Below are 26171 nucleotides of genomic sequence, written 5' to 3'. Positions count from 1 at the left end.
TCAGTTTGGACCCCACAGGGCTCCAAGGTGAGCTTTGCAGGATGCATCTTGCCCCGCTGCTCCCTGCCAGCCTGCTGGTGTTCTGAGTCTGTGCTTAACCCCTCCCCAGCCCTGTTCCATATCTGTTCCAGCCCCAGGTCATGCAGGAGAAAGTTGGCTTCCGGGACTCTAATTATGCCCCCAGGACTTGGCATGACCCACTTTCGTTCCCGGATACTGTGAGCTGTCAGGGGTGCTGGCGGTAATGGGCATCTCCATCTGGAGAGTGGCTTGTACTTCTTTATTCTTTGCTCCTGGCCGGTGTCTAGGAGGAGACTGCACTCTTAGAGCAAAAGAGTCAGACTGTTCTCCCAGGCTGACCCTTCCCGGATGCCAGAGTCCCCATTACCCACCAGGACAGACTGAGCTCGTTATTTGGCAGTGAAGCTCTTATTTGGGAAAGGTGAGATGTTATAGGCACCCTCTTTTGTTCCCTGCTTAGCCTCTGTTTCTCCTTCCGTAAGGTGAGAGTCATCATAGCTCCCATGGTGGCGAGAGTGAGTGAGGTGAGGAGTGCTGCCCCCTTAGTCCCTGCACCTCGGAGCTGGCACATCTCCCCTGTAAGGCCAGCAGCCTCCCCAGAGGGTCCCAGAGGCTTAGGGTGGCTGTGGAAGGCAGAACCCTTGGCTGGGGTTCACAGTGGGGTCTTGGCTGTCTCCTGTCAAGCAACAAGAGTTACATCAGCTCCACCATTCCATGAAGGCCTGAGTTTGGCATCTCCTTGGTGAGCTGCTTTGGGACAGGATGAATGGTTAGTTCTCAGCACAGGGTCTGGCACAGGAGTTGGGATGAAAATATGAGTATTAGAATAAAGAATGAACCTGACGCAGGTGCGCTTGGAAGGGTCAGTCTCAAGGCTGGGGAAGGTGGACATTAGTCATTTCACAGGTTCCCTTGCTGGACTTGGAGGGTGTGCTGGCCAGGACATGCCCACCTCTCCCCTCAGGTGGGGCATTCCAGGGTGGCAAGCCTGCCACCTTCCCACTGAGCAACCTTTCCGGCCTGCAGCCTGAAGCAGAGGTTTCCAGAAGCTCTTCCTGGTGAGATCCTACTCGGTTATCTGTTGCCAGGCCTAGCTACCAGGCTGTTTCTCTGGGCAGGTCTGGGATGGGGTGAGAAAGCATAGGAAGAAATAAGGCATTTCTTCTTCACAGCCTTTGTGGGCTGTGGAGAGCTGGGCAGCATGCACAGGTAGCTGTCTCCAGGCAGAGTGGACAGTCTATGGAAGAGTGTGTACAGAGCTGGAAGAAGGCTCTGGGTCTTAGGCTCCCAGCCACTCACCTACCCATCCACACAGCTGTGCAGAGGCCACATACCTGTGTAGGAGCTCCCCCACCCACCTACCCACCCAGCTGTGTAGGATCCTGCCCACTCACCCACCCACCTGTGTAGGAGCCCACCCACTCACCCACCCAGCTGTATAGGAGCCCACCTACTCACTCACCCACCCAGCTGTGTAGGAGCCCACCTACTCACTCTCTACCCAGCTGTGTAGGAGCCCACCTACTCACTCTCCACCCAGCTGTGTAGGAGCCCACCCACTCACCCACCAAGCTGTGTAGGAGCCCACCTACTCACTCTCCACCCAGCTGTGTAGGAGCCCACCCGCTCACTCACTCACTCACCCACCCAGCTGTGTAGGAGCGCTGGCTTTCTTGGACAGAGCTTGGGCCTGTGGTCAGAGCTCGGCTCTGGCTGCCCCGTGGATAGGGAAAGCAGCCTTGGCTGTTCTACAACCCACATGCTATTTGTGTCTGGGGATGGAAGTGTCTCACATGCTGGTCAAGTCTTCGAGGCTTCAGGCCATCTTGGGAGATTGAGAGCACTTTCCAAGAGCAGTCAGACGATAGCCTCATTACCCGAGCGTAGGGCCTTTAGCAGTGACCACAGCTTCCTGGGTAAGTGGTGAGTCTGAAACCCAGCTGTCCCTTCCCCCCGGGCTTTTCCCGTCTCACGTGTGGCTGCAATGCACACTGGTTTGCACTCATGGTGCCCGTGAACACATGTTCACACCCATGTTTATGCTCAGACACACGGTGTCCACATGTGTGTGGGCACACACAGCTTTTTTGTAACACATGTTCCCTCCATGGGCCTGAGAGATGGAGCCAGCCCCTCTCCTAGCTGAGGCGGAAGGCAGCTTGGTGCCACAATCGGGCTCCATTGTTTAGCTGGCGTAGCCGCCTTCTTCATTCCCCCCCCCACTTTTTCTTCCCTAGCAGGAGCCTTGCACAGGCCAGTAGTCTGGCTCCTGGACAGACAGCAGGGGGCACCGCAGGCTCAACCAATCAGCTCAGGCAGGAAGGAAGGCTGCTTAGCTGCTGGGCCTGCCACCCAGGCATCCTCTCTGCTCGCACATTGGTACTGCTCCCCCTCCCTCAGGAGACACGCCCACCCTCTCCCACGCCTACTGTACACGACACACCCCTCGTACCACGTACCCTTGTGAGCTTTCCTGGCTCGTGTGCCACTGACACCCCATCACTACTCAGCCCTACCGTCACATACGCCATACAGCCCCGAACGCCTCCATTTACCATGCCATGCGTACAACCACACAGCACACACATGCTCACCACCACACACCACTCCGTTACTCACACCCACACATCCTACCTGTCACTCACACCTCTGCTTACCACACACAAGCCTACCCACTGTGCCCTAACCTCCTCACTGTGCGCACTTTGGTTCCACTACACGCTATTCGCCATCTATGAAGGTCAAGGAAGCCTCATTCCTGTCCTCACGTGCTGGCGTTTTCACTTTGTCTGGTCAAGCCAAGGTCCTGGCTGGAGGGTGGGAGTTGGTGGGGGACACGCAGAGGGACTTGCTTGATGGGGCACCCAGCCTTGAACCCTGATGGTTAGTTAGGGGCACAGAAGGAACTGGCAGGGCTTGGTGGGGTGTGGGAGGGGTGGGCAGGGGTAGGGAGTCCAGAGGTGACCATGCAAGCTCTGTCACTGTGTGGTGTATCTGGTGGGTGGATGCTTTGACTTCAGTTTGTCGGTCTCCAGAAGGTAGGCTTTGTCATGCAAGGACTGAGAGGCTCCTGGGTGTTCAGACCCTGTGTGTGTGCCTGAGACTTAAAAGCATCATGCCTGAGTGTGGGTTGAGAGCTCTGAGCCTTGGTATCACAGTTGCCCTTAAGTAGCAGAGCACAGTAGCTAACTTTCACTCAGGGCTGTGCATGGGCTAAGGCCCAGGGAGATTGACAGCCTTGCCCAAGGTCACACACATTGAACATGCAGGAGGGCTCGGTCCCAGCCTTCAGGTTCTGAGCCTCAGCCTGCAGCCTCCGCTTCAGACCATCTCTCAGGTGGACAGTGATTTACTGATCTCAGCCTGGATATAAAAGAGGGAAAGCGACGGTTGCTGCAGCAGAGACTGAAGTCAAACTCTGGCTCCCCCATCCCCTTCTTAGGACCCTGGGGGTGGGCAGCTTCCCCACGTCTGGTCCAGAACAGACCCTGTTCCTGTGTGTGAGGTGTGGCAGCCCTCCACATGGTTGCTGACCTGGTAGGGTGCACAGGCATCTGTGCACAAGCAACTCAAAAGAAATGGGTGATTTACTTTCAATGTGAGCTAGAAAATTAACTCATTAAAACTTTATTCTCTGCCTCCTGGCACCAAATGTTGGACTGAGCTTTGGTGCAAACACAAAGTTGTGAGTTTATCCTTGAATATCGATCGCTTCCGCCCGGCGTCAGCGACAGTCATCCTTCTGGCTAACCTATTTCCATGTCATTACTTTGGCTTCTGCAAACATGGTGCTGGGAAAGATTAAACTCTAGTCACCCTCCCTTAGCTTCCTCAATCGAGGCCAAGGCTGAGTGGATGATCTGCAGAAGTCCATCATCCCCAAATCACATTTAATTGGTAGAGGTGGCAGTTAGGGGTGTGTGCGTGCATACATAGGTGTTTTTGACTAGGGTGGGGCATCAGACCCCCTTGCCATTCTGGAGTCACATGTGGGAGGCGGGCTCTGTGAGCTCCCATGTTGGAGGATAGGGTGGGACTCTGGGGCACAAGCCTCTTGGCTTTGCTTCTCTGGCAGTTCTTTTCAAATTACATAGACACTCAATATCCAGGTTTAGTCCCCTAGCCCCCTGTGACAGAGGACACTGGGGTAGAGTTTCAGTGCAAAATGTCAGACAGTATTGCTGCCTACTGGCCAGGTGCTTGGGGTACCAAGGGCCATGTGTATGCCAGCTGGTCTCCAGGGCCACAGTGATGACCATACCTAGAAGATCTGTCCCCGACCTGTTCACCCAGATGTCTGCTTCCTTGGTCTTCCTCTGCAGGCCTTGACCCCAGGCCCTGTGATAGGGCTCAGCAGGGCTCCTCTGGAGCAGCCTCCCCGCCTCTCCCTCCCCCTCTTCCCACCTAATGGGGCTATTTCGTGCTTCTCTGGTCATGTGATTTGAGCTGGACAGGAGCTCCTCTGATCCGGGAGCTCCTGGAGCATGACTCATTTATCATCTTCAAGTCCTCAGCTGGCTGCCTTCTGGTCATTGCTGGGCCACAGGAGCCCTGCATCCCAGGCTGTGCCCACGCGGGAGGGTGCAGTTGTGCGAGACAGGGTGGAGTTGGGAGTTGGAACCAGGGGTCCAGAGACAGACTCTGCTGTCATGCTGCCAGTCAGTCACCCATGTGACCTTGACCCGGCCACTTCCCTCTCCGAGTCTCTTTTTTTTTTTTTTTTTTTTTTTGGTTTTTCGAGGCAGGGTTTCTCTGTATTGTTTTGGAGGCTGTCGGTCCAGCCCGGCCTCGAACTTACAGAGATCCGCCTGCCTCTGCCTCCCGAGTGCTGGGATTAAAGGTGTGTGCCACCACCGAGTTTTTGTAGGAGTCTTGAGACTCCAAGCAGGGTCTTCATCCTCTTCTCCCTGGCTTCCAGAGATCTGTGGGGGTGGAGGACGCCACCTTGTCACTTTCTGGCTGGTGAACTGTTCACACTGAGATATCTGAGGACAGCAAGTGTGAGCCTCATGGGTGGGAGAACCACCATCCAGTCCTTGTCACTATTTACTGAGCCCCTTCTAAGTGTTAGTCCAAACTGCCTGTACTTGCCAATCTTAATTTCTAGTGACGGGAGACAGACCAGTGGGGTTGGTAAAATAAAGCGTCACTGGGGAGCAGTCGGTGGAAACAAAGTCTGGGAAGGGGAGTGTCTATTGCCATGACAGAACGCCAAGACCAAAGAGCAAATTGGGGAGGAAAGGAGGAAGTGTGATAAACTTGCACTTCAGCATTTCTGTTCATCGCTGAAGGAGGTCAGGACAGGATCCTGGAGGCAGGAGCTGATGCGGAGGCCATGGAGGCTGCTGCTTGCTGGCTTGCTTCCCATGGCTTGCTCAGCCTGCTTTCTCATAGAACCTAGGACCAGACACCCAGGGCTGGCACCACCCACCATGGGCTGGACCCTCCCCCATTGATCACTAGGTGAGAAAATGCCTTTCTGCTGGGATCTTGGGGAGGCATTTCCTCAGCTGAGGCTCCTTCCTTTGATGACTCTAGCTTGTGTCAAGTTCACACAAAGCCAGCCAGCACAGGGTGCCATGGTTGGGCAGGGATGTTATCTGGGGACTTGAGCTGCATGGACACTGGCAGGAAAGGGAGTTTCAGGGAGAAGGAACAGCAGCTGGAGGGCCCCAGGCGGTGTCTGGCACGTTTGGGATATGCAGGGAATGTGGTGTGACCAGGAGAGCTGGGAGACCTGAAGGAGAGAGAGGGGTGAGGGCCCGTCCTGGCACATGGCTCCAAAGATGATCATGAGGCTATCGTCAGAATACAAGCAAAAAGCTAGCTGGGCATTACTGACGCTTGCTTAGAATCCCAGCACTTGAGAGACGGAGGCAGACGGAGGATTGCCAGTTGGCTGCTGACCTGGGATTATAGCGAAATCTGAGACCCTGTCATCTTAGAATAGCAGACACAGCCAGATGGCACTGAGGGGTTTTATGTTTTCATCACAGAACCACAGACTGGGGGGGTAACAAAGGACGGAGTTGCCTCCGGGAGGCTTATAAGCAGGTGGGAGGGGCAGACGGGGCAGGGAGGAGGATGCCTGCCTCCCTTCCATCCACTGCCATGAAGGGGACGACATCTAGGGGACAGGGTAGTGGTCATGTTAGGGGGAGGCTGCTGAGGCGATACAGGTCTCTGCTGTAGCATGTGGGAAGACAGAGCCAAGGGCAGGTGGACTCACGCAGACGAGCGTCAGGCTCTGCACCGGGCAGTTGGACTGCATGTGTGTGTGGTATCCTCAGTGTCAGCCAGTCCAATACCAGCCTCAACCCCATACTGAGTGCCATAGCTGCTTCCCATGGTGCCTGGGAAAGAAACTGTCCCAGGTCATGTGCCCGAGGGTACGGTTCTGACTCCAGAGCCTGGGCCCGAGGCAGGAGAGGGAGGGAGGGTGGGTGACTCTCATAACCACCAGGCCTTGGTTTCCTCTAATCTGTCATTGGGTGATGTCTCTGGATTTGGCTGATGTCTTCTGGAATACCTGTGGATTCTGCCTGTCTCCAGTATCCGTGACATGGAAGGGCACTGCCATGGGCTTCAGAGTTGCTTACAAGGACGTGGTGTGACCCAGTGGCCTACTTTGCTCAGTCATGTATCCACATATGTGTTGATGGCATCCTTTCCAGACAGTTTCCCTCTGTGGTAGTGTCAAGTCCTGCCCCCAAGGAACTCTAGAGTGGGTGGTTTCTCGCCTGTGGACCAGCATCTTCTGCTATATTCAGCTATTCTAGTGTCCTTTCTGTTGCTGTGATAAAACACAACGGCCAAAGGAACGTGGGGGAAGAAAGGGTTTGTGTATTTCCCTTCCAGGTCATAATCTATCATTGAGGGCCATCAAAGTCGGGACTCAAGCAGGAGCTTGAAGTAGAAACCATGGAGGACTGGCTGCTTGTTGGCTCAGTCCCTCGTGGGCTCATACTTAGCTTTCTTTTTTTTTTTTTTTTTTTTTTTTTTTTTAGAGACAGGGTTTCTCTGTATTGTTTTGGAGGCTGTCGGTCCAGCCTGGCCTCGAACTCACAGAGATCCGCCTGCCTCTGCCTCCTGAGTGCTGGGATTAAAGGCGTGCGCCACCAACGCCCGGCTCATACTTAGCTTTGTATTACATCCCAGGACCACCTGCCTAGAGACGGTGCTGTCCACAGTGGGCTGGACACATCAATCAGTAATCAAGACAGCCCCCCACAGATACACCCACAGGCCAATCTGATCTAAACAATCCCTCAATCAAAACTTTGCTCCAGGATGACTCTAGATTTTGTCAAGTTGACAAAGGGTACTGGGACACCGACTCCATTGTTTGGACAAAAACAGCAATAACAAGAGTGTAAATGAGCCAGCATTTTTTTCTGGCATATTTTGATTTACAGAAGTTGGGTGGGGGAGCTAGATTTGATGCGTGGTGTTGATTTCCCTTACTGCCACAATAAAGCATAAGGGATAAAGTCTCAATGGAGTATTGGTACTCTGAGGATAAGGGTGTGATTATCCTCAGGAAGTGGGACTTTGTCGTGGAGATAGAGGAATCAGGGTGCAGTCGTGGCAGCCCTCAGGCTTCCAGGAGGGTGTGCAGTTGGAGCTTGGCTGAAAAAAAAGTAAGGACATAAAGTCGATGAGCTGAGGTGTGGTGTACCATGTGCGAAGGCCCTATGGAGGGGGTAACATGTTGCGTTAGAGGCTGGTTGACGTTGTAAGGGACCAGGAGGGGAAAACATGATGCTGGGCCGCTCATGTCCCTGGAATGGCTTTAACAGTAGTGACAAGCTTGGCTTGCATTTTATGAAAGGAGCTTGGTGCCAAGTGCAGAAGAGACTTGAGTGGGCAGGGCTGGCTGGCCAGTGACTCTGTTGAGCGCAGGTGGGCCTTGGGGATGGAGCATGAATAATACAGGGCCTGGCAGTGATGTCAGGGAAGCCCTGGGAGGACACTGGGGCAGACCCAGAGTGCCTGAGGTTCAGGGAGAGACGGTCCCTGCAGGGAAGCTGTCAGGAGGTGACTAATGCTGAGAGGTCAAGTCTGAGAAAATGAAATGTCCTCAGGGTCAGAGGCTGCCCACGACTCTACCAAGAGCCCCTACTGTAGGCGGGCGAGGAAGAAACACCTTAGGTGGAGAGACAAGGAAACAGGCCATGTGGCTATGGCGGTCACCTCCTTTTGAAGTGTAGCATGTGGTGAGTCTTCAGGAAGGAGGCTGGGAGGGGTGGGGTGGGAGAGCCATGCTAGGTGACTTTGGAAGCTGGGCAAGGTCCAGAGGGACAGAAGAAGTGTCAGGCATGAAGAAGCAGGTGGCAGCTGCCACGGCCTGCGTGGAGTGACAAGGCCAGGCTGGGAGGTCACTGGACTTGCTGCCTCTGTGGTGCTCGCCACCCTCCTCTACCTCTGCATCCTTCGCGTGCTATGCTGTTCAATGCTGCTCTTCACGCCTCCTTACCTGCTCCCTTCCCTCTCTTCCACATCAGTGCCCACACTCTCTGCCTGCCCTGGGGCACTCCGTTACTGTTTTACCTTCAGTTGTGTCCCGATTCTTTTTTTAAGATTTATTTATTTATTATGAATACAGCATCTTGCCTCATGTATGTCTGCACACCAGAAGAGGGCACCAGATCTCATTATAAATGGTTGTGAGCCACCATGTGGTTGCTGGGAATTGAACTCAGGACCTCTGGAAGAGCAGTCTGTGCTCTTAACCTCTGAGTCGTCTCTCCAGCCCCTGTGTTCCAGTTCTTAATGCGTAGACTTTCACATCTGCTTTATGGTCAGAGCTACACAGATGGCTCAATCCATAGTGGATCTCTCTCTCTCTCTCTCTCTCTCTCTCTCTCTCTCTCTCTCTCTCTCTCTCTCTCTCTCTCTCTCTCTCTCTCTCTCTCTTTCTCCCTCTCTTCCTCCCTCCCTGCCCCTCCCTCTCCCTCCCATGCTTTCTTCTGCATGAGGACCCAGGGCCTCCCACACATCAGGCTGCACCCTGGCCATCCGTCCATCCGTTGACCATGTTCTTCCTGGTTTGGGTCTATATTACTCTTGTTGTGTTGAGCCAGTCTCCTGTGGGCCTGGGTTGCCAGCCTCTCTCTGCTCACCCTGAGGAGTTAACTTCCCAAGGCCCTGGTTAACAGCCATGATGCCTCCACAGCTCCTGCTCCTGAGGGAACAGGGGTCCAGTCCCTCTCCTTGGACTTGCAGTTTCTCCCCTTCGTGTCCGGGTCTGTGGTGGCCTGAACCTTTGCACATGCAATGTCGTCACCTCAGATTGGCCTTTTTATGCAGGTGGCTCTGGCACTTTGAGAGGAAGTCCCTTCTGGTACATTCCCTGCCCCATACTGTGCCAGAGCCGTTTCCAGCTCCCGGTGAATGGCTCAGCTTCAAAATCAGCCCATGTTTAATGGGTGCTATTTATGGTCACATGTTTTCAAAGTGGTTCTAAAAAGGGGGTTCTAATATTTTCTGCAAGCTTTTGGGGGGGGGATAGGGTCTCACTATATAGCCCTGGTGGTTACACATTAAAAATGTAGCAAGATTCTCTGAGCTCTGAGGGGAGGGATTTGGTTGAGAATTCCACTTAAAGCTAAGTGTTCTAAGGTGTCTGTCTGTGTCTGTCTGTCTGTGCATAATGTCTAGTCGTGTGTCTCTGCATCTGTTCCCCTCTGCTGCAGTGGTAAGAAGCTTCTCTGACGATGGTTGAATAAGGTACTGATCTATGAGTATCACTACTTTTTTTTGGACCATCAGTATTTGGTTTTACCTTAGGTCTCTGGGTTATCTAGTCTCTGGTTCTTGTCACCCAAGCAGTGTTGGTATGGGTTCCATCTCTTGGGCTTTAAGTCAAATCAGACATTAGTTGGTGACACTCACAAGCTCTCTGCCAGCTTTCCCTAGAGCCATTTTGCAGGCAGCACAACATTGCAGATCCTAGCTTTTGTGGCTGTGTTGGTATATGTTTCTTTTTTTTTGGTAGCCTGCTGAGTACCCAGAGGAGGCAGAAAGAGTCTAAAAGTCAGAGGGGATGGAGGAACACCGGGAGAACAAGGCCTCTACGTGAACTGAGCAAAGCTCACAGGAGCTCAGAGACTGAAGCAGCAAGCACAGGGCCTGCAGGGGACTGCACCAGGTCCTCTGCACACAAAGCATGGCTTCTGGTTTAGCTCTTGAATGGGACCCTGAGTGTGTGAACCAGTGGGTTCTGATCCGTGTGCCTTCTCTTGGGCTCTTTCCCTTCAGTTGGCTTGCCTCGTCCAACTTCGATGTGATGTTTTTTTGTGTTTTAGCTTATTATATATTTTATTTTGTTATGTTTTGTTGCTATCTCTTAAAAGCCTGGTTTGTTTGTTTGTTTTCTAATGAGAGACAGAAAGGGAGTGGATCTAGAGGGGATGGGGGATGGGGAGGGAGGTGGGAGGGAAAACTGTAATCAGGATATATTCTATGAGAAGAGAATCTATTTCCTTTTTTTGGTTTTTTGAGACAGGGTTTCTCTGTAGCTTTGGAACCTGCCCTGGAACTCACTCTGTAGACCAGGCTGGCCTCGAACTCACAGAGATCCACCTGCCTCTGCCTCCCGAGTGCTGGGATTAAAGGCGTGTGCCCCCACTGCCCGGCATGAAAAGAATCTATTTTCAATAAGAGGGAAAGGAAGAATATAGAAAGAGGGGCTAGAGAAATGGCTCGGCCGGTAAGAGCCTAGACTGCTTTTATAGAGAACTGGGTTTCAGTTCCCAGCATGCACCTGGTTGGCCACAGCCATTTGTAACTCCGATTGCAGGTGACTGGTCTCCATCTTCTGACCTCTGTCGGCACTGGGCATGTGAGTGGTGCACAGGCGTACACACAGGCAGGAGACACCCATGCACAGAAAGCTAAAATAAAAAAGGATATTTATTTAGAAGAAACCCAATGATGATCAGACTGGAGCAGAGAATGTGTGAGCCTGTAACCATTGAGTACCAACAGCACCAAAAGAAAAACAGCATAGAAAGCCAAAACCTTAAGTAAGGTCACAGCTTTAGAACTGGAATTATCTCTGTATGGTTGCTGTGCTTGTCTGAGCTGACGTGTCAGTAGCCCAGACTCAGGGTTTAAATGTTTTATTATCTTTACTTATTTATGATATGCATGTGTGTGTGGGCCTGGGCATGCCACGGTATGTGAGTGAAAGCCAGAAGACTATTTGCGGGAGTTGGTTCTTGCCTTCCAACACGTAAGTTCTGGGGATCAAACTCTGATCATCATGCTTGGCAGCAAACATCTTTATGTACTTAAGCTTTAATGAGGTAGTTACAATTTTTTTCTTTTGAAAAAAATGATTTACTGCTGGGCGTTCGTGGGTCATGCCTTTAATCCCAGCACTGGGGAGGCAGAGGCAGGAGGATCTCTGTGAGTTTGAGGCCAGCCTGGTCTAGAGGGCGAGTTCCAGGGCAACCTCCAAAGCAATACAGAGAAACCCTGTCTCCTCGAAAAAACCAAAACAAACAAACAAAAAAAGATTTACTCTTATTTCATATGCATTGGTGTTTTGCCTTTATGTAAGTCTGTATTGAGGGCATTGGAACTGGAGTTACAGACAGTTGTGAGCTGGCATGTGGGTGCTGAGAATTGAACCCAGGTTCTCTGGAAGATCAGCCACAGAGCCATCTCTCCATCTCCAGCCCCCCCCTCTTCCTCTTTGTGAAAATACTTCTCGATTTCTTTTTTTTTGTTGTTGTTTAAAGATTTATTTATTTATTATGTGTACAGTATTCTGCCTGCTTGTATGCCTGCAGGCCAGAAGAGGGCACCAAATCTCATTTCAGATGGTTGTGAGTCACCATGTGGTTGCTGGGACTTGAACTCAGGACCTCTGGAAGAGCAGTCAGTGCTCTTAACCTCTGAGCCATCTCTCCTGCCCCTTCTTTTTTTTTGATAGGATGTCTTTAACTAATTTTTTGACAATTTCATACATGTACACAGTGTATCTTGGTCATATCCATCATCAGCTGCCTTCTTACACTCCTCTAGTGCACCCCGAAAATGCACCCCTCCCCACCTCCCGTCTCCGCTCCTGATGGAATACTGACTGATTTTGTTGACTTGTTCTTGTGCACAGCCATAGCTGCAGCGACTTTACCAGCACGCTGGCCGTGCCATGTCCTGAAGACAGTATTTCGCAACACTTCTCCCCATCCTTCTCTTACGTTCCTTCTGGGTTCCTCTTCCAAGAGGAGATGCCCCTGAGCCTTGGGTTGGCTGGTGGTGTCTGATACGGCTATCCCATTCGGAGCCGAGCACTCAGGAGTCGCCTTGTTTTCCGTACCCTTACCAGGTGTGAGTCTCTGCATTAACTGCCCACTGCCTGCTGCCCACTTCGGGTGAGGGGGTGGAGTCAGCTCCCCCACATGCTGGGTCCTCAGGGTCGGTTTACCCTCACCTAGGGTGGGGGTGGGGGCCATCTCTCCAGCGTGCAGTGACCAGATCTCTTGCTATAGTGTCCAGTGAGAGGCACAGCCAGCTTAGAAAACATTCTTTTTTGTTGGTTTTTGCTTTTCAGGACAGTATTTCTGTGTGGTCTTGGCTGTTCTGGAACTGGTTCTATAGATTGGGCTGGTCTTGAACTCAGAGCTCCATCTGCTGCTGCCTCTACTTCCTGAGTGCTGGGATTAAAGATGTGCTGTACCACCACCCGGTTTAGAAGACATTTTTAATAAGACTACTTTGTATTTAATGAAACACAGAAAGATATATCTGAAAGAGAGGCAAAACATTTGTAGCAACCATGGAGACAATATTTATTTTAATCAACAAATTTAAATGAACCAATTTATTATAGATTTGCTTAAAATTGTTTTTTTGGGCTCATGAAACTCCAAACCCGGGTAAAATTCTGATTTTTTACTTTCATTTAGTGTCGCCACCTTTCCCTTGGATTTTTACTTCTGTAGGTAAACACAGTCATTACTTAGGGAAAGCTGAAAGTACAGACATAATTCACTGTTCCAATTTTGGGCTTGTAGGAGTAGCAGAGCCTAGAGGACCACGCCCCTGAAGAGGACCACACCCTGGAGCAGGAGTCCCCATATTCTGAAAGCCAGTTATTCACCCAAACAATAGAGACTTTGGCGCAGAGACAAAGACCAACTCCGTTACATCTTGGTTCAGACTGTTTTAGTTGCATGCACCCCGTTGCTTTTCATTTTACAATTTTAGTCACACTACAGACTAGAAGGAATTTGGACTAATAACACTTTCAATTTATGGACCATGTGAACAATATAAAAACACCAGCACATGTAGACAAGACATACATAGTTGTATATAAAGACAGACTTTAAAAATGCCAACGATACTGGGCAGTGGTGGTACTGGTCTCCAGTCCCAGCACTTGGGAAGCAGAGGCAGGCCTGGTCAGTAAAGCAAGTTCCAGGACAGCCAGAACCGTGACACAGAGAAACCCTGTCTTGAAAAACCAAAACAGAAGATAAAATGCCAAAGGCTTTGTAACTTTTGTCAGCTTTAAGTTTATGTTAGGCAGGTCATCTTTCATAGGGTTAACAACCCTTAACCCAGAATCTAGACTTTTTTTCAAGCATTTTCTTTTTATTTTGTTTTATTTATTTGTTATGTATACATCATTCCTGCATGAACACCAGAAGAAGACACCAGATCTCATTATAGATGGTTGTGAGTCACCACATGGTTGCTGGGAATTGAACTCACGACCTCTGGAAGAGCAGTCAGTGCTCTCAACCTCTGAGTCATTTCTCCAGCCCCAGAATCCAGACTTTTAAAGAAATGACTTTCAGTATAAATAAAATAGAAGGCTTTGGGTTTTAAAGACACAGAACCTAACCTCATCAGTCCTGGGCACCAACGCTTGGTTCTTAAATTACTACCATTAGTTTTTAATTGAACAAGAGTCTTGAGAAGCCCGTTTCATAAAGGAGGAGTGCACAGGAGAACAGGTAATATCTTTTATACTTTAACATCATAAGTGTAAGTTAAAATGTATCTAAATGTAAGCATTATCTTAAGATTTAATAACATCTATGTTTATTACGTTTGGAGTGAGTGTACATAGGTTTTAAGGCACTGCCTCTAATTTTCATTGTGAGAGGGGAATTTAACATATAGATCTTTGGTAAACATTTTACTCATCATTTTACATATGTAACAGCCTTATTAGTGAAAATCTTACGTTTCTCACTGGCATAATAAGAACATTTTTTTTTTTTTTGGTTTTTATGAGACAGGGTTTCTCTGTATTGTTTTGGAGGCTGTTGGTCCAGCCCGGCCTCATACTCACAGAGATCCGCCTGCCCCTGCCTCCTGAGTGCTGGGATTAAAGGTGTGCGCCACCAACACCCATCTTAATAAGAACATTTCTGAGAATGGCAAGTATGGTGAGTGCACATGCCACCTTTAATCCAAGCACTTAGGAGGCAGAGGCAAGAGGATCTCTGTGAGTTCAAGGCCAACTTGGTCTATTTGGTGAGTTCTAGGCCAGCTAGGGCTACATAGTGAGCTTCTGCCTGAAAAAAAAAAAAGAATACTCTTGAAAAATAAATCCAAAACAATCTAATAAGATAATTTTAAATGTATATTATTTAGAGGTATTTTGAGTAATGTAAAACATTTTTATTGTCTATTATGTTTTGTTATTTATGACTTTTAAAAAGCAAAATAGAATTGTTTTCTTCCAGAACTTAGTTTTGAAGGAAATCTACCAAAATCTATGTATATAATGTAAAATTTCATGGAACTTTTTTAGTTTTTTGAGACAGGGTTTCTTTGTATCTTTGGAAGCTGTCCTGGAACTCACTTTGTAGACCAGGGTGGCCTGAAACTCACAGATTCGCCTGCCTCTGCCTCCTAAGTGCTGAGATTAAAGGTGTCCGACACCACTCCCCGGCTAAACAATGTTTTTAAGACGTTGGACACCTGATCTCATGGCACTAATGAATATTACTTTATATGAGTAAGCAGCAGCATTTTAGGTCTTATGAGGGGCTGGCTGGATGTATGGAGTCACTTGGTGCCAAGCCTGATGACCGGAATCGATCCCTCAACACACACAGTGGAAGGAGAGACCTGACTGCTTCAAGTTGTCCTCTGACCTCCACAAGTGTGCTGACACACGAGTACCTACACACACACACACACACACACACACACACACACACACACACACATACACGCACACACACTCACACACACTAAATAAATGCTACATTTTAAAAAGTTTTATGAAATGTTCAGTAGACCCAAAGTCACCACGTTGATACGTTCTAAGACATTAAGAGTGGCCAATTTTTAAGACAGGATACATCTATCAGGCCTTTGAATGTCATCTACAAACATTCATATTTATACACGAGCCCACACTCAGGTTACAATAGACATGCCAAAAGAGAAAATAAAAAGTAAATTTAGTGCACACTTAAAAAAAATGAATGAGCAGGCTGTGGTGGCACACGCCTTTGATCCCAGCACTCGGGAGGCGGAGGTGAGTGGATCTTTGTAAGTTTGAGGCCAGCCTCCTCTACAGAGTGAGTTCTAGGACAACTAGGGCTGTTACACAGAGAAAACCTGCCTCGAAAAACCAGAAAAGAAAAAAAAAAAAAGGAAAAACCTGAAGTAGCTACAGGTTTTGTTCCCCAGTTAAGTCAGAGGTTCCAGAGACAGGGAGAGTATCAAATGTAAACAACCATGAACACACGTCAGGACTATGTTAGTGAAGACAGACTTTTTCTCTCTGTCTTTGGAGGCAGACTCTTGGGGCCTCAGTAGTTCTGACTTTTGTTTTCCCATCGGTGTGTTCCATCTGGACCTTCAGTCCTGCGGTAGGGTCACGCCAGGGTCCCTTCCTTCAGGCCATAATGTGAACAGTAAGAAGGCAGAGTTATGGGTCAGAGGGTAAAGCCTGTCCATTTGGGTTAGTGAGTTCTCAGAACAGTCTTTGGGCAGTAAAGAGAGGACAATAGGCCTGGTGTGACAGGAGGCAGGAAATCTGGGTCTTTGAAGTCCCATGACGCCAAAGCGAGAATATGAGGAGCGACAGCAATTAGTACATGCTGGTTCTTTGTCATGCTCTGGGAGTCCTTAGAGAAGCACCCCAACTTTTTCTTGTACAGCTGAAGGCCGGTGGCTGAAAAAGGAACATGAGCTCTCATTGTCCACAGTGTTGTAGAGAAGAGATGGGTGACAGTACCGCACCTGTGCGTCCCTCAGACTTCCTGCCTCCTTTGGAGATGGAGTGAGTCACGTATGGAGGTGGCCTGGGACTCCTCAGAGTGGGAGAAACGTAGTACCTGAGTCCTGTTGCCCACCGCTGCTGTTTGCCGGGTGGGGTGTGAACGCTAAAGGGACACACGTAGGCTGGCAGAGGTTACTGCATTGCACCCTACGCCTGTGAGAAGCACATCTTTTCATTTTCAGCTGTTCCTGCCAAATTGGTCCTGCTGCGGGACGATGCTGTAGTTTAATTTCCTGTCTATCGGAATTTCCCCATCACCCAGCTTGTACTGAGGCCAGAGGAGATTCCAGTAAAATCGCAGCTTCCTTCCCTTCATACTTTCAGGATAAACCTTATTCCAGTTCTTGAGGCTGAACAGTCGCAGAGTCCCGAGGGACAGGCTTAAGGGAAAGTGACAAGTGTCAGGGCCTCTGAAGAGAGCATTCCTCTTGTCCTCCAAGTCGTGAAGGACGCCTGGTGGGCTAGAGCTGTCCTCATCATCTGTTACCCAGGCATCCCAAGGCAGCCTGAGAGGAGCCACAGAAGGGTCTGAGAATCTGGTTTGGGTCCGAACCCATGGCTCACATTGTCACATTGTCACATTGTCTGTGAGTCCTGTGGACTTGTCCCTGCTGTGCCTTCCCTGAGATCATTTCTTTTATCTTGGTGAATTAAGTTAATTCTCCCAAGAAGGGGAGTTAGGAACCAATACAATTCCTGAGCTATTGGGCTGCTATATCAGGGACGAGACTGAGTTTTATGAATGGTTTTGCCCTTTTGATTTGGTTTTAAATTGTCACCTCCTTTGAACCTCATATTCAGGAGACTCTTATCACTTGGGGAATTATCTCTATTCTTGGGGATAGAACTATCTGCAGTGGAGGAACACAGAGCAATTGAGAGCTGTTAGGGTACAGTGGAGAAATAACAAGGCATTGATGTAGAGATGTGGACAGTAGGTTAGCTAAGAGTCCCCTGGGGGTCCGCATGTGAGGTCAGCTGGCTTTAGGACCCCGAGGGAGACAGAGTCAGTGCAGGTCTCTGAGGGAATTATCTCTGTGTGATAAGAGTTTGGCAGGAGCCACTTTGTGTCCTGTCCACAGCCCTGCCTGCCATTCTTGTCATCTTGGTGGGTGCCGGGGAAGGCCAAAGGAAGGGAGAATAAAAGTGGATGAGTGAGTATCCACCACACAGGAAGTGAGACTGTGGCACCGTCTTTACTGGCACCGGCATGGCTGCCCCGTATCTGGTCATCCACTGGTCAGTGGTCACCTCCCTGTATCTCCCAGATTCAGCCCATTTGAAGTACCACTCTACGCGCAATTGATGGGCAGCGTGTGTGTCGCTGATGTACACCCCAGGAGGGCCAAGCACATCACTGGCCCTTGGCCACATGGGCTATGGAAGAAAGACAGGAAGGGAGAGGGCCCCCATGCTTGCCCACCTCCAAGTGCTCTGGGCTAAAGGAAAGGGGAGAGCAAAGAAGGAAGCCGAAATAAGAAAGAGCACAGATTACCCCCTGGCCAGCTTGCCAGTTTCAGGTGTAGATCTGAGTCCAGGGTGTACCTGCTGGATTTCCAGGCTCTTGCATCCCAGAACATGTAATAATAGAACTAGAGTTGGTTTATTAAGAAAGGAAAAATGCCCTCCTTTGGGTGGGAAGGCAGATGCTCAAAGGTTCAATGCCATGTGAGTTCTGACCCTTCCTAGGGTATCTGCATAGCACCCACCTTTGTATTCAACACCGGGGGCATTTTTCAAGCATGCCATGTTTGCTACATACAGCCAGAATGATGCTTTTTGCTGTGCCAAATGGACAGCTACATGATCCCCATGAGTTTGGACCCTGTCTTCTGTCTTCTGTCTGTCTGTCCGTCCGTCCGTCTGTCTGTCTGTCTGTCTCTCCCTCTGCCTCTCTCTCTCTCTCTCTCTCTCTCTCACACACACACACACACACACACACCCCACATCACCACCCAAAGTGGGTGTAGACATTATTGCAATAGCTAAATTTATAATTGAAAATCTTAGATAAATCTAATCTTGGTGACATTGTCTGTGTGAGTGATTCTTAGACACACCACTGAAAATGCAAGCAATCAAAGACATAGACTTCATCAAAATTAAAAACATTTATGTTTTAAAGGACATCATAAAAAGTAGCTCTAAGGTTAAAGAATTGTTTTATAAATGATTTTTTGGACACTCCCCAGTCCTCTGTGGAGCGGAGACATTGCCACTGGCTCTTGTAGCAGTCTGGGCAGGGAATGCAACCTGACCGACTAGAGCTCCCTCTCCAGTAAGAAGCTACAATCCGGAATATGTAAATGATATAATTCAACAACAAAAAGACAGACATTCAATTTAAAGGTGGCAAAGGGGCTGGCAAGATGGCTCCGCGGGTAAAGGGGATTGCCACCAGGTGTGACAACCTGTGTTCCATCTGGGTGACTCTGCAACCAGAGTCTTTCCCAGAGAAAGGAGAGAATCAAGCTGTCCTCTGATTTCCACACTGTGGCACACGTGCACCCCCATAAAATATACTAATGTTTTAATTAGTCAAGGATTTGAATACTCATTTACCTAAAGAAAATAACCAAATGGCTGATGAGTGGTGGACACTGCCCAGCGCATCAGACGGTAGAGAAATGCAGGTCAGAACCACAGTGAGGCACCTTTCCAGCCTCACGAACACAGCAACAAGGGAAAGCTTGTGATCTAGTGACATTTCCCTCGTAACTATAGCCAAGATAAGCAAAAACATATGTAGATATTCATAATAATTCATAATTATAGCCCCAAAGCAGAAATAACCCAAATGTCCATAAATTGATGACTGGATAAGTAAAAATGTGTTATTTATGTAGAGGAATATAATTGTTATTTGTAAGTAGCAATTAAGAACTGATACAGGCCAGGTGGTGTTGGCACACACCTTTAATCCCAGCACTCGGGAGGGAGAGGCAGGCGGATCTCTGTGAGTTTGAGGCCAGCCTGGTCTACAGAGTGAGTTCTAGGTTAGCCAGGGCCACACAGAGAAACCCTGCCTCAAAAAAACCCACCCACCAACCCATCACACAGAATGAATACAGGCTGCATGGAAGAAACTTAACACACTAAAGGAAAGAGGTCACAAGCAGACGTGCCAATGAACACCTATAACTCCAGCCCCTGGGAGACTGAGACATCAGGATCGTAAGTTCAAGACCAGCCCTATACTGTATAGTCAGATCCTGTCTCAAAGGCAAGCAAGCCAGATATCAAGAAAGTGTATCTTAGAAATGTGTGCGTGTGACACAGGAGCAGCTAATGTCAGCACAGCACAGCCCCTGCCCCTGTGAGTTGAAGAGGCTCAGACCCCTTTGAGCAGCCGAGCAGTGTGAGAGAGGGCATGGAGGGCAGGATAGAGTTTGGGAGCTTGTGAGAACAGCTTTAAATGAAGACCACAGTTTATGCTCATCTTGTTATCGATGTATATGTATAGGTATGTAGTTATAGTTATAATATATGCATAGTATATATAGCAATATATGCATGTGTATATCTAATTATACATACATATTTACTATACATACACATGTATGAGTATGTGTAGTGCTGGGTTCAGAACCTAGGCAAGCACATGCTAAGCAAGGACTACCATTTATTTATACCCCAGAGACATAGCAGTGGACACTCTATTACTAATGGGATAAAAAGATCACAGTACTACTATGTACGGTGGGATGCATTTTAGCCACTTAGTGATGAAGACAAAATGTAAAGGAAAAGTATAAGCAGAGTGCCAACTTATGCACGGTATAGTCTAGACATGAGACAGAATGAATGCTGGTCTGAGGTGTGCCAAGTGCCTTTGTTCTCTGGTTGGTGGGATCGTGTGCCCCCCCCCCAACGTCTCTGCCTCTGTCTTTCTGTCCTCCTATCTCCTGGGGATGCCACCTCTTTGCTCTAGGGCTGCTGGGAGGCACAGGGCTAGAGAAATGGATCTGAAAACGTAGGAACAGACTCTGAGCAAGTGCTGGAGGCCAGTACAGGCAGCCAAGGCTCCCGGTGTCCTTGTGTCGTGGAGACAGGCAGAGTGCAGGCCGGGCCATTCTGTGAAGTCAGGGAGCACAGAGTCCTGCTCCTTCCGAGAGCTGTGGAGGTTAGATGCAAATCCCCACATTCCTAGATGTGTATGACACAGGAAAGCGGTCTCTAGGCTTTGGAGCCAGGCCGGTCTGTCAGGCTCGAGTGACCTCAGGATTGTTTAGCTCTTTGAGTCTGTTTCCCCAGCTGTTAAGTGAGAAGCATGTAAAAAACAAACCCAAAACACAACTAAAAACCCTCACCTCAGATCGTAGTTTGGATTGGCAGCTCACATGCAGTAGGTCCCTGTCACAGCCCTGAGCATGCATTGCTGAGGGCCATTGTCTCTGCACACTGTGGACTCCGCACCTTTGCGCTGCAGAGGGAGAAACAGACAAAAGTCTTTAGCTTGGAAACGTCTCCTGGTCCTTAGGACAGAGCTTCTGGAATATTTACCTTGCTCTCTTCCTCTCACCCTCAGCTGTCCCCTCTGCCACCATGAGAAACATCTTCAAGAGGAACCAGGAGCCCATCGTGGCTCCTGCCACCACCACCGCCACGATGCCTGTCAGACCTGCCGACAACTCCACAGAGAGTACAGGCCCTGGAGAGAGCCAAGAAGACATGTTCGCCAAGCTGAAGGAGAAATTCTTCAATGAGATCAACAAGATCCCCTGTGAGTGGCCCTTGTGGTCCGTGACATGATTGGGCCTGAGGAGTGGGGTGCTGCTGGGCTGGGCTGGGCTCTTTCTTTGGGTCTCAGCTTGGATTTTTCAGGCAATCCTATCAGGCATGGGCTGGGAGTATGTTCTGAAATTAAGGAGGCCACCAAAGGGACTTGTTACATGGGCCAAGCTTTAGTGGGTGAGTTCAACTCTAAATACAACTTTAAAATCCTGCCAAAGGATAAAAGTAAAAGGTGAAGCAATATGAGATAGGAATCATTATTCAGGTTTTCCAGTAGCATTTAGAAACTGCTTTGTTTTGCAGTGAGGAAAAGGAGGCTTTCTGAACCCCTGGCAAAGGCTCTCCACGAGGAACTAGGGTCCCCTCTGCAGGATCAGCAAACTGTTGGAACCAGGGGTTCGGGACAGCAGAGAGCATTGTGGGGGCGGGGGTGGTGGTGGTGGTAAGGGTTCCCCTGTCCCTCTGGCTAAGCAAGGCCAGCCTTCTAGGGGAGCTAGAGCTCTGGAAACTTCTCTGAGTCTGGGCCAGGCCTCTGAGGACTGTCCCAGGACCAGGCTCCACAGGGCTCCTCCTTCCCTTGGCTGTCTTGAGGTCAGCCAGTTGTGCAAAGATCAAGTAACTGAAACACTAGAGTAAGCCCAAGCTGCTCTCCCTCCTCAGATCCTCCAGGCTGCTAACCCGACAGGCTGTGTCCACAAGGGGGCGGCTAAGAGCTGGGTATCCATACACCTCATGGATGTGTGGCTAAAAACGTGGGGATGGAGAATGGGGGAGTCCCAAGCCACTTTGTTTGTCCTGCCTGGGGTGAGGGCTTGTGAGGCGCAGAGTGCTGACTCTGGGGCTCTGTGTGTGGGCAGTGCCGCCCTGGGCTCTGATCGCCATGGCTGTGGTCGCTGGTCTCCTGCTGCTCACCTGCTGTGTCTGCATCTGCAAGAAGTGTTGCTGCAAGAGGAAGAAGAACAAGAAGGAGAAGGGCAAGGGCATGAAGAATGCCATGAACATGAAGGACATGAAGGGCGGCCAGGTAGGGTGCTGGGGAGGGGCGGGGCGGGGAGGGGTGGGGAGGGGCGGGGAGGGGCCCTGCCAGCTTTCCCGGTGCTGAGAGGTGAGGTGACTCTGCCGGACTTCCTCCTTTGTATGAGCTCTTCGCTCCTCGCGGGCTCACACTCTCCACACAGGCCACGACGGTGGCACCTATAGCATCAGGTCAGTCACCCCAAGCTGCAGGTCAGGGACTTAAGTCCATGTTAGCATGAGCTAGCTCACCCTTCAAAAGGCAAAAGAAAAGGAACAACATATGGGCTCCCAAAGAAGGCCACCAGATTAGGTGCTAGACACCCATGATGACTACAGGAAGATGCCACTAGGTACCATCAAGTTTTCCTGCCAGGAGAGACTGCAGGACGGATACAGCTGGCTGCGTGGGGTCAGGGCTCAGAGGAGGCAGGGGTAAGGCTCGAAAGCACCAAGACGGGATGACGTGGAATCCGTCACTCTCACAAGGATGTTTTGATCCTGGCCTGTTGGTGCTGGTTTCAGCAGGTCCCTTGGCTGTCAGTCCCTCCGCTTAAGTTTAGAGTCAGGTGCTTCACGGTCCTCTTTTGGAGGAGTCTTTTCTCAAGGCACTATAATGAAGGCCGGAAGCAGGGACTGACTTCGAAAGGCAGCCAAGGGTCACGATGGCTTTCAGTGATCACGTGTCTGCGTGCCTCGGTGGGCCTCAAAGGAGCCTACGGTGTGTCTGTGTGCGTGTGCCTGGTGTGTATGTATGCACATCTCTGTGTTAGTGTGTGTATGCATGCATGTATATGTGCTTGTATGTGTGTTCCTGTGTAGATGCATGTGTGTATATGTGTGCGTGCAACCCAAACTGATTTCCCCAAGCAGCAGGCTGGCTTCAGCTGAAGGGTTTGCTCTCATATCGCTTCTTTCCCTTTCTGCTTCTCTGGATTTGCCCTGCTCCTGGCTGCCTGGACCGCAATCCTGGTATGTCTCATACAGGGTGGGTAAATCAGCAAAGGGCTCATAGGGCTTAAGAAGGGAAGTGATTCCCTGACACAGTTTCTTTCCTGCCTGGCCCCACTGCTAACCCCAAATAAACACGCAGACTTATATTAATTAGAAACTGTTTGGCCGATGACTTAGGCTTCTGTTGGCTACTGGCCAACGAGTGTTTTATTCATCAACCAATAAGAGAAACATATATACAGAAGGACACCCCCTGTCAATTCCCCTGTCTCAAGAAGCTAGCTGGCCTGTGGCATGGTGCCTGACCCCACAGGGAGGAGAGATTCTTGCCGAAGCCATGCCTTCCAAGTGTGGGGCCGAGTGTCTGCCCTGGGGTCTTGATGAGCTGGGGGCCGGGCGAGCCCCTGCACATGCCCCTCTCCCATCCACCTCACATGCTGGCTTCTGTGGTCTGCCTCGTACCCGGAAGGGCTGAGTCAGGGTTTGGGCACTCTGTGCCCTTGTGAAGGATGGCTGCTGCTGTCTCCTTTAACCCCTTTCTCCCACCCGCAGGTCTCCTAGGATGACGACGACGCAGAGACAGGCCTGACTGAAGGAGAAGGTGAAGGCGAGGAGGAGAAGGAGCCAGAGAACCTGGGCAAATTGCAGTTTTCTCTAGACTACGATTTCCAAGCCAACCAGGTGTGTAGGGCTGGGCAAGCAGGGCAGGGTGTGGGCAGAAGTGGGTGCCTAGAGACAGGTGGGCCTCGCCTCTTTCCGTGGAGTGGGGCCGTTGGAAGCCACAGGGCAGATACAGCCTGTGGTTTGGACCGCCCGTCTCCTCTGGGGAAGGTCCAGGTGAACTCTTCCTAGACTCTCTTTTCGGTAGGGGTGGGAGGTCAGCGGGAGACCCCACTGGGGCGAGATGAGACTGAGGCACCCTTTCTCCACAGCTCACCGTGGGCGTCCTGCAAGCTGCTGAACTCCCTGCCCTGGACATGGGTGGCACTTCAGACCCGTATGTCAAAGTCTTCCTCCTCCCAGACAAGAAAAAGAAATATGAGACCAAGGTGCATCGGAAGACGCTGAACCCCGCCTTCAACGAGACCTTCACTTTCAAGGTGATAGAAACCGGGAGGTGGACCCCAGCCCCCCTCTGCCCCTGTGTCCTGCACACCGTTCCCTGGTCCGCAGCCATGATCGGAGCCCTGGGACATGCTCAGTGCGGCATAGTAGCAGGCTGCAGTGGCCTCTCCCATCTCACACGCTGGTTTCCACAATCTGCCTGGTCCTCTGGGCAATACAGGCCCAAGCCCGGGGCTCTTCCCATAGCGTCCCCCCCAGAAGTGCTCAAGCTACTTTGGCCCCCTTTGACCCTGTCTGTGCCCTACAGGTGCCATACCAGGAGTTAGGAGGCAAAACCCTGGTGATGGCCATCTACGACTTTGATCGCTTCTCTAAGCATGATATTATCGGAGAGGTGAAGGTGCCCATGAACACCGTGGACCTTGGCCAGCCCATTGAGGAGTGGAGAGACTTGCAAGGCGGGGAGAAGGAAGAGGTAAGAGTGGAGAGGCCAGGCCTCTCCGAGCTCAAGCGGGCTTGCTCCTCCACAGGGGTTACGAAGAGTCGAGGTTGGAGTCAGGTCTGCTGGCTGAGGGTCCAGCTCCCCACTGCCCGGCTGCTGACGCAGGACAAGTTGCCGCTGCTTTTGTTAATCATTGTCGTCCTCCTCCTCCGTGTGCTTTTTTTCTTTTCTTTCTCAAGTATAGAATAGCCCTGGACTATTCTAGAACTTGCCCTGTAGATCAGGCTGGCCTTAACTCATAGAGATTAGCCTACCCCTGCCTCCAGAGTGCTGGGATTAAAGGTGTGCGCCACCACCGCCAGGCCAAGGGGGAGCTTCTTAAACTGTGGCCTTGGTTTCTTCATGTATGGGTTTCCAGATGGAAATTAACTGCCCATGCGAAGTGCCCTGTACAGCGCCTGGTGTCTGTCGAGCAAGCCATGGAATAAGGACTACATTATTGTTGTTCCTTCTGAGGTCCCGCTGTCAACCAGATTCTAGGCCTCAGTTTATCCACAAGAAAAGCCAGCCTTGATTCTATAGGATTCTCAGCGAGTGGCTTGTCTTCCCAGGAGCTGCTACAGCAGCCGACCCCTCATTTACTGTGTGCCAGAACTCCCAACCCAGCTCCTTTGCCGGGATCAGTCGTATGTTTCATCCAGGCCCCTGAAGTTGCCTGCACAGTGCTCAGTGGAGGGGCGGGGATGAAGGCCCTGGGCCGCCTTCTGCAGCTGGGGCCTGCCCTGCTGTCCGTGATGGAGGCCTACACACCGGAGGAAGGCGTGTGTGATTGGTTGGGCTTATTCTTTCCCTGGTGCCCCATCCCTGGGGACTGGCAGAGGCCTTAGGTCAGGAGTCCCGAGACCTCTGCTGCCCAGTGCTACACTGCTGTCTGACTCTGAAGAAAAGTCCCCTGACAACCTGGATTTCTTGCTGGTTACAAAGCATCCTTACAAAAGGTTTAGGTTTCAATAATAAAAGAAAAGGAAAGTGCTTTGAAACCCACACATCATCCTGCAAGCCCGGTGGCTGATGGGAAAGGACGGCAGCAGGCAGGAGCCAGCAGGGAAAAAGCTCCCCAAGACGCTTGGCCTCCCAGCACCTTTTCCTCATGCCCTTCTCCCCCCAGCTTGGTGGGGATCTGACCTACCCTGCATCTGCCAGGTGCCAGGCCCTCCTCTGTAGCCTGTCCTCTGTTTCCTTGAACATCAGCTTCCTCAGGCGGTGGCTGGGAGCTGCGTGTGAGGGACCCATGTGAAAAGCCGCAGCTCTCCTCAGCTGCAGATGTGGGGGCCGATGACTGGGGGAGGGGAGGCCGGAAGTCACTGCTTTGCCAGTCTTGGCAAGATGGGGCGAGCCACACTAGAGGCCGCGGGGTGGCTGACAGCTCTGCTTCTTTCCCCGGACAGCCCGAGAAGCTGGGTGACATCTGTACCTCCTTGCGCTACGTGCCCACTGCCGGGAAGCTCACAGTCTGTATCCTGGAGGCCAAGAACCTCAAGAAGATGGATGTGGGGGGCCTCTCAGGTAACGCTGAACCTAGGAGCCAGGGTGTGGCCCCGGGGAGCTGACAATAGCGAGCGTCTTGCTTGTTGGGGGCACAGGTCTGCCAGTTTCACCTTCTTCCAGGCCTGTCCA

At 50.6% G+C, this 26171-nt stretch overlaps 1 protein-coding gene and 1 long non-coding RNA gene across 3 annotated transcripts in view; one reads left to right on the top strand and one right to left on the bottom strand.

Annotated features, from left to right (window-relative positions):
- Syt2 (synaptotagmin 2) overlaps positions 1-26171 on the top strand; it is a 108799-nt gene that overhangs the window by 75399 nt on the left and 7229 nt on the right. For both annotated transcript variants that reach the window (XM_005073385.4, XM_013115915.3), the window contains exons 2-7: positions 20814-21008; positions 21877-22043; positions 23549-23668; positions 23920-24087; positions 24360-24527; positions 25943-26060. In XM_005073385.4, coding sequence (XP_005073442.1) covers positions 20831-21008; positions 21877-22043; positions 23549-23668; positions 23920-24087; positions 24360-24527; positions 25943-26060 — 919 coding nt within the window. In that variant the 5' untranslated portion in view covers positions 20814-20830. The remainder of the gene's footprint in view (positions 1-20813; positions 21009-21876; positions 22044-23548; positions 23669-23919; positions 24088-24359; positions 24528-25942; positions 26061-26171) is intronic.
- On the bottom strand, positions 18382-20899 carry LOC121136671. The gene is made up of 2 exons (XR_005873725.1): positions 20789-20899; positions 18382-20708 (listed from the first exon to the last, which is right to left on the bottom strand). It is a non-coding gene; the product is annotated as an uncharacterized LOC121136671 (long non-coding RNA).

Source organism: Mesocricetus auratus, unplaced genomic scaffold (assembly GCF_017639785.1).
Source record: "Mesocricetus auratus isolate SY011 unplaced genomic scaffold, BCM_Maur_2.0 Super-Scaffold_100676, whole genome shotgun sequence".
Lineage (NCBI taxonomy): Eukaryota > Metazoa > Chordata > Mammalia > Rodentia > Cricetidae > Mesocricetus > Mesocricetus auratus.
Note: the sequence above shows the minus strand (reverse complement) of the source record. Positions and strands in the feature narration are given on the sequence as shown.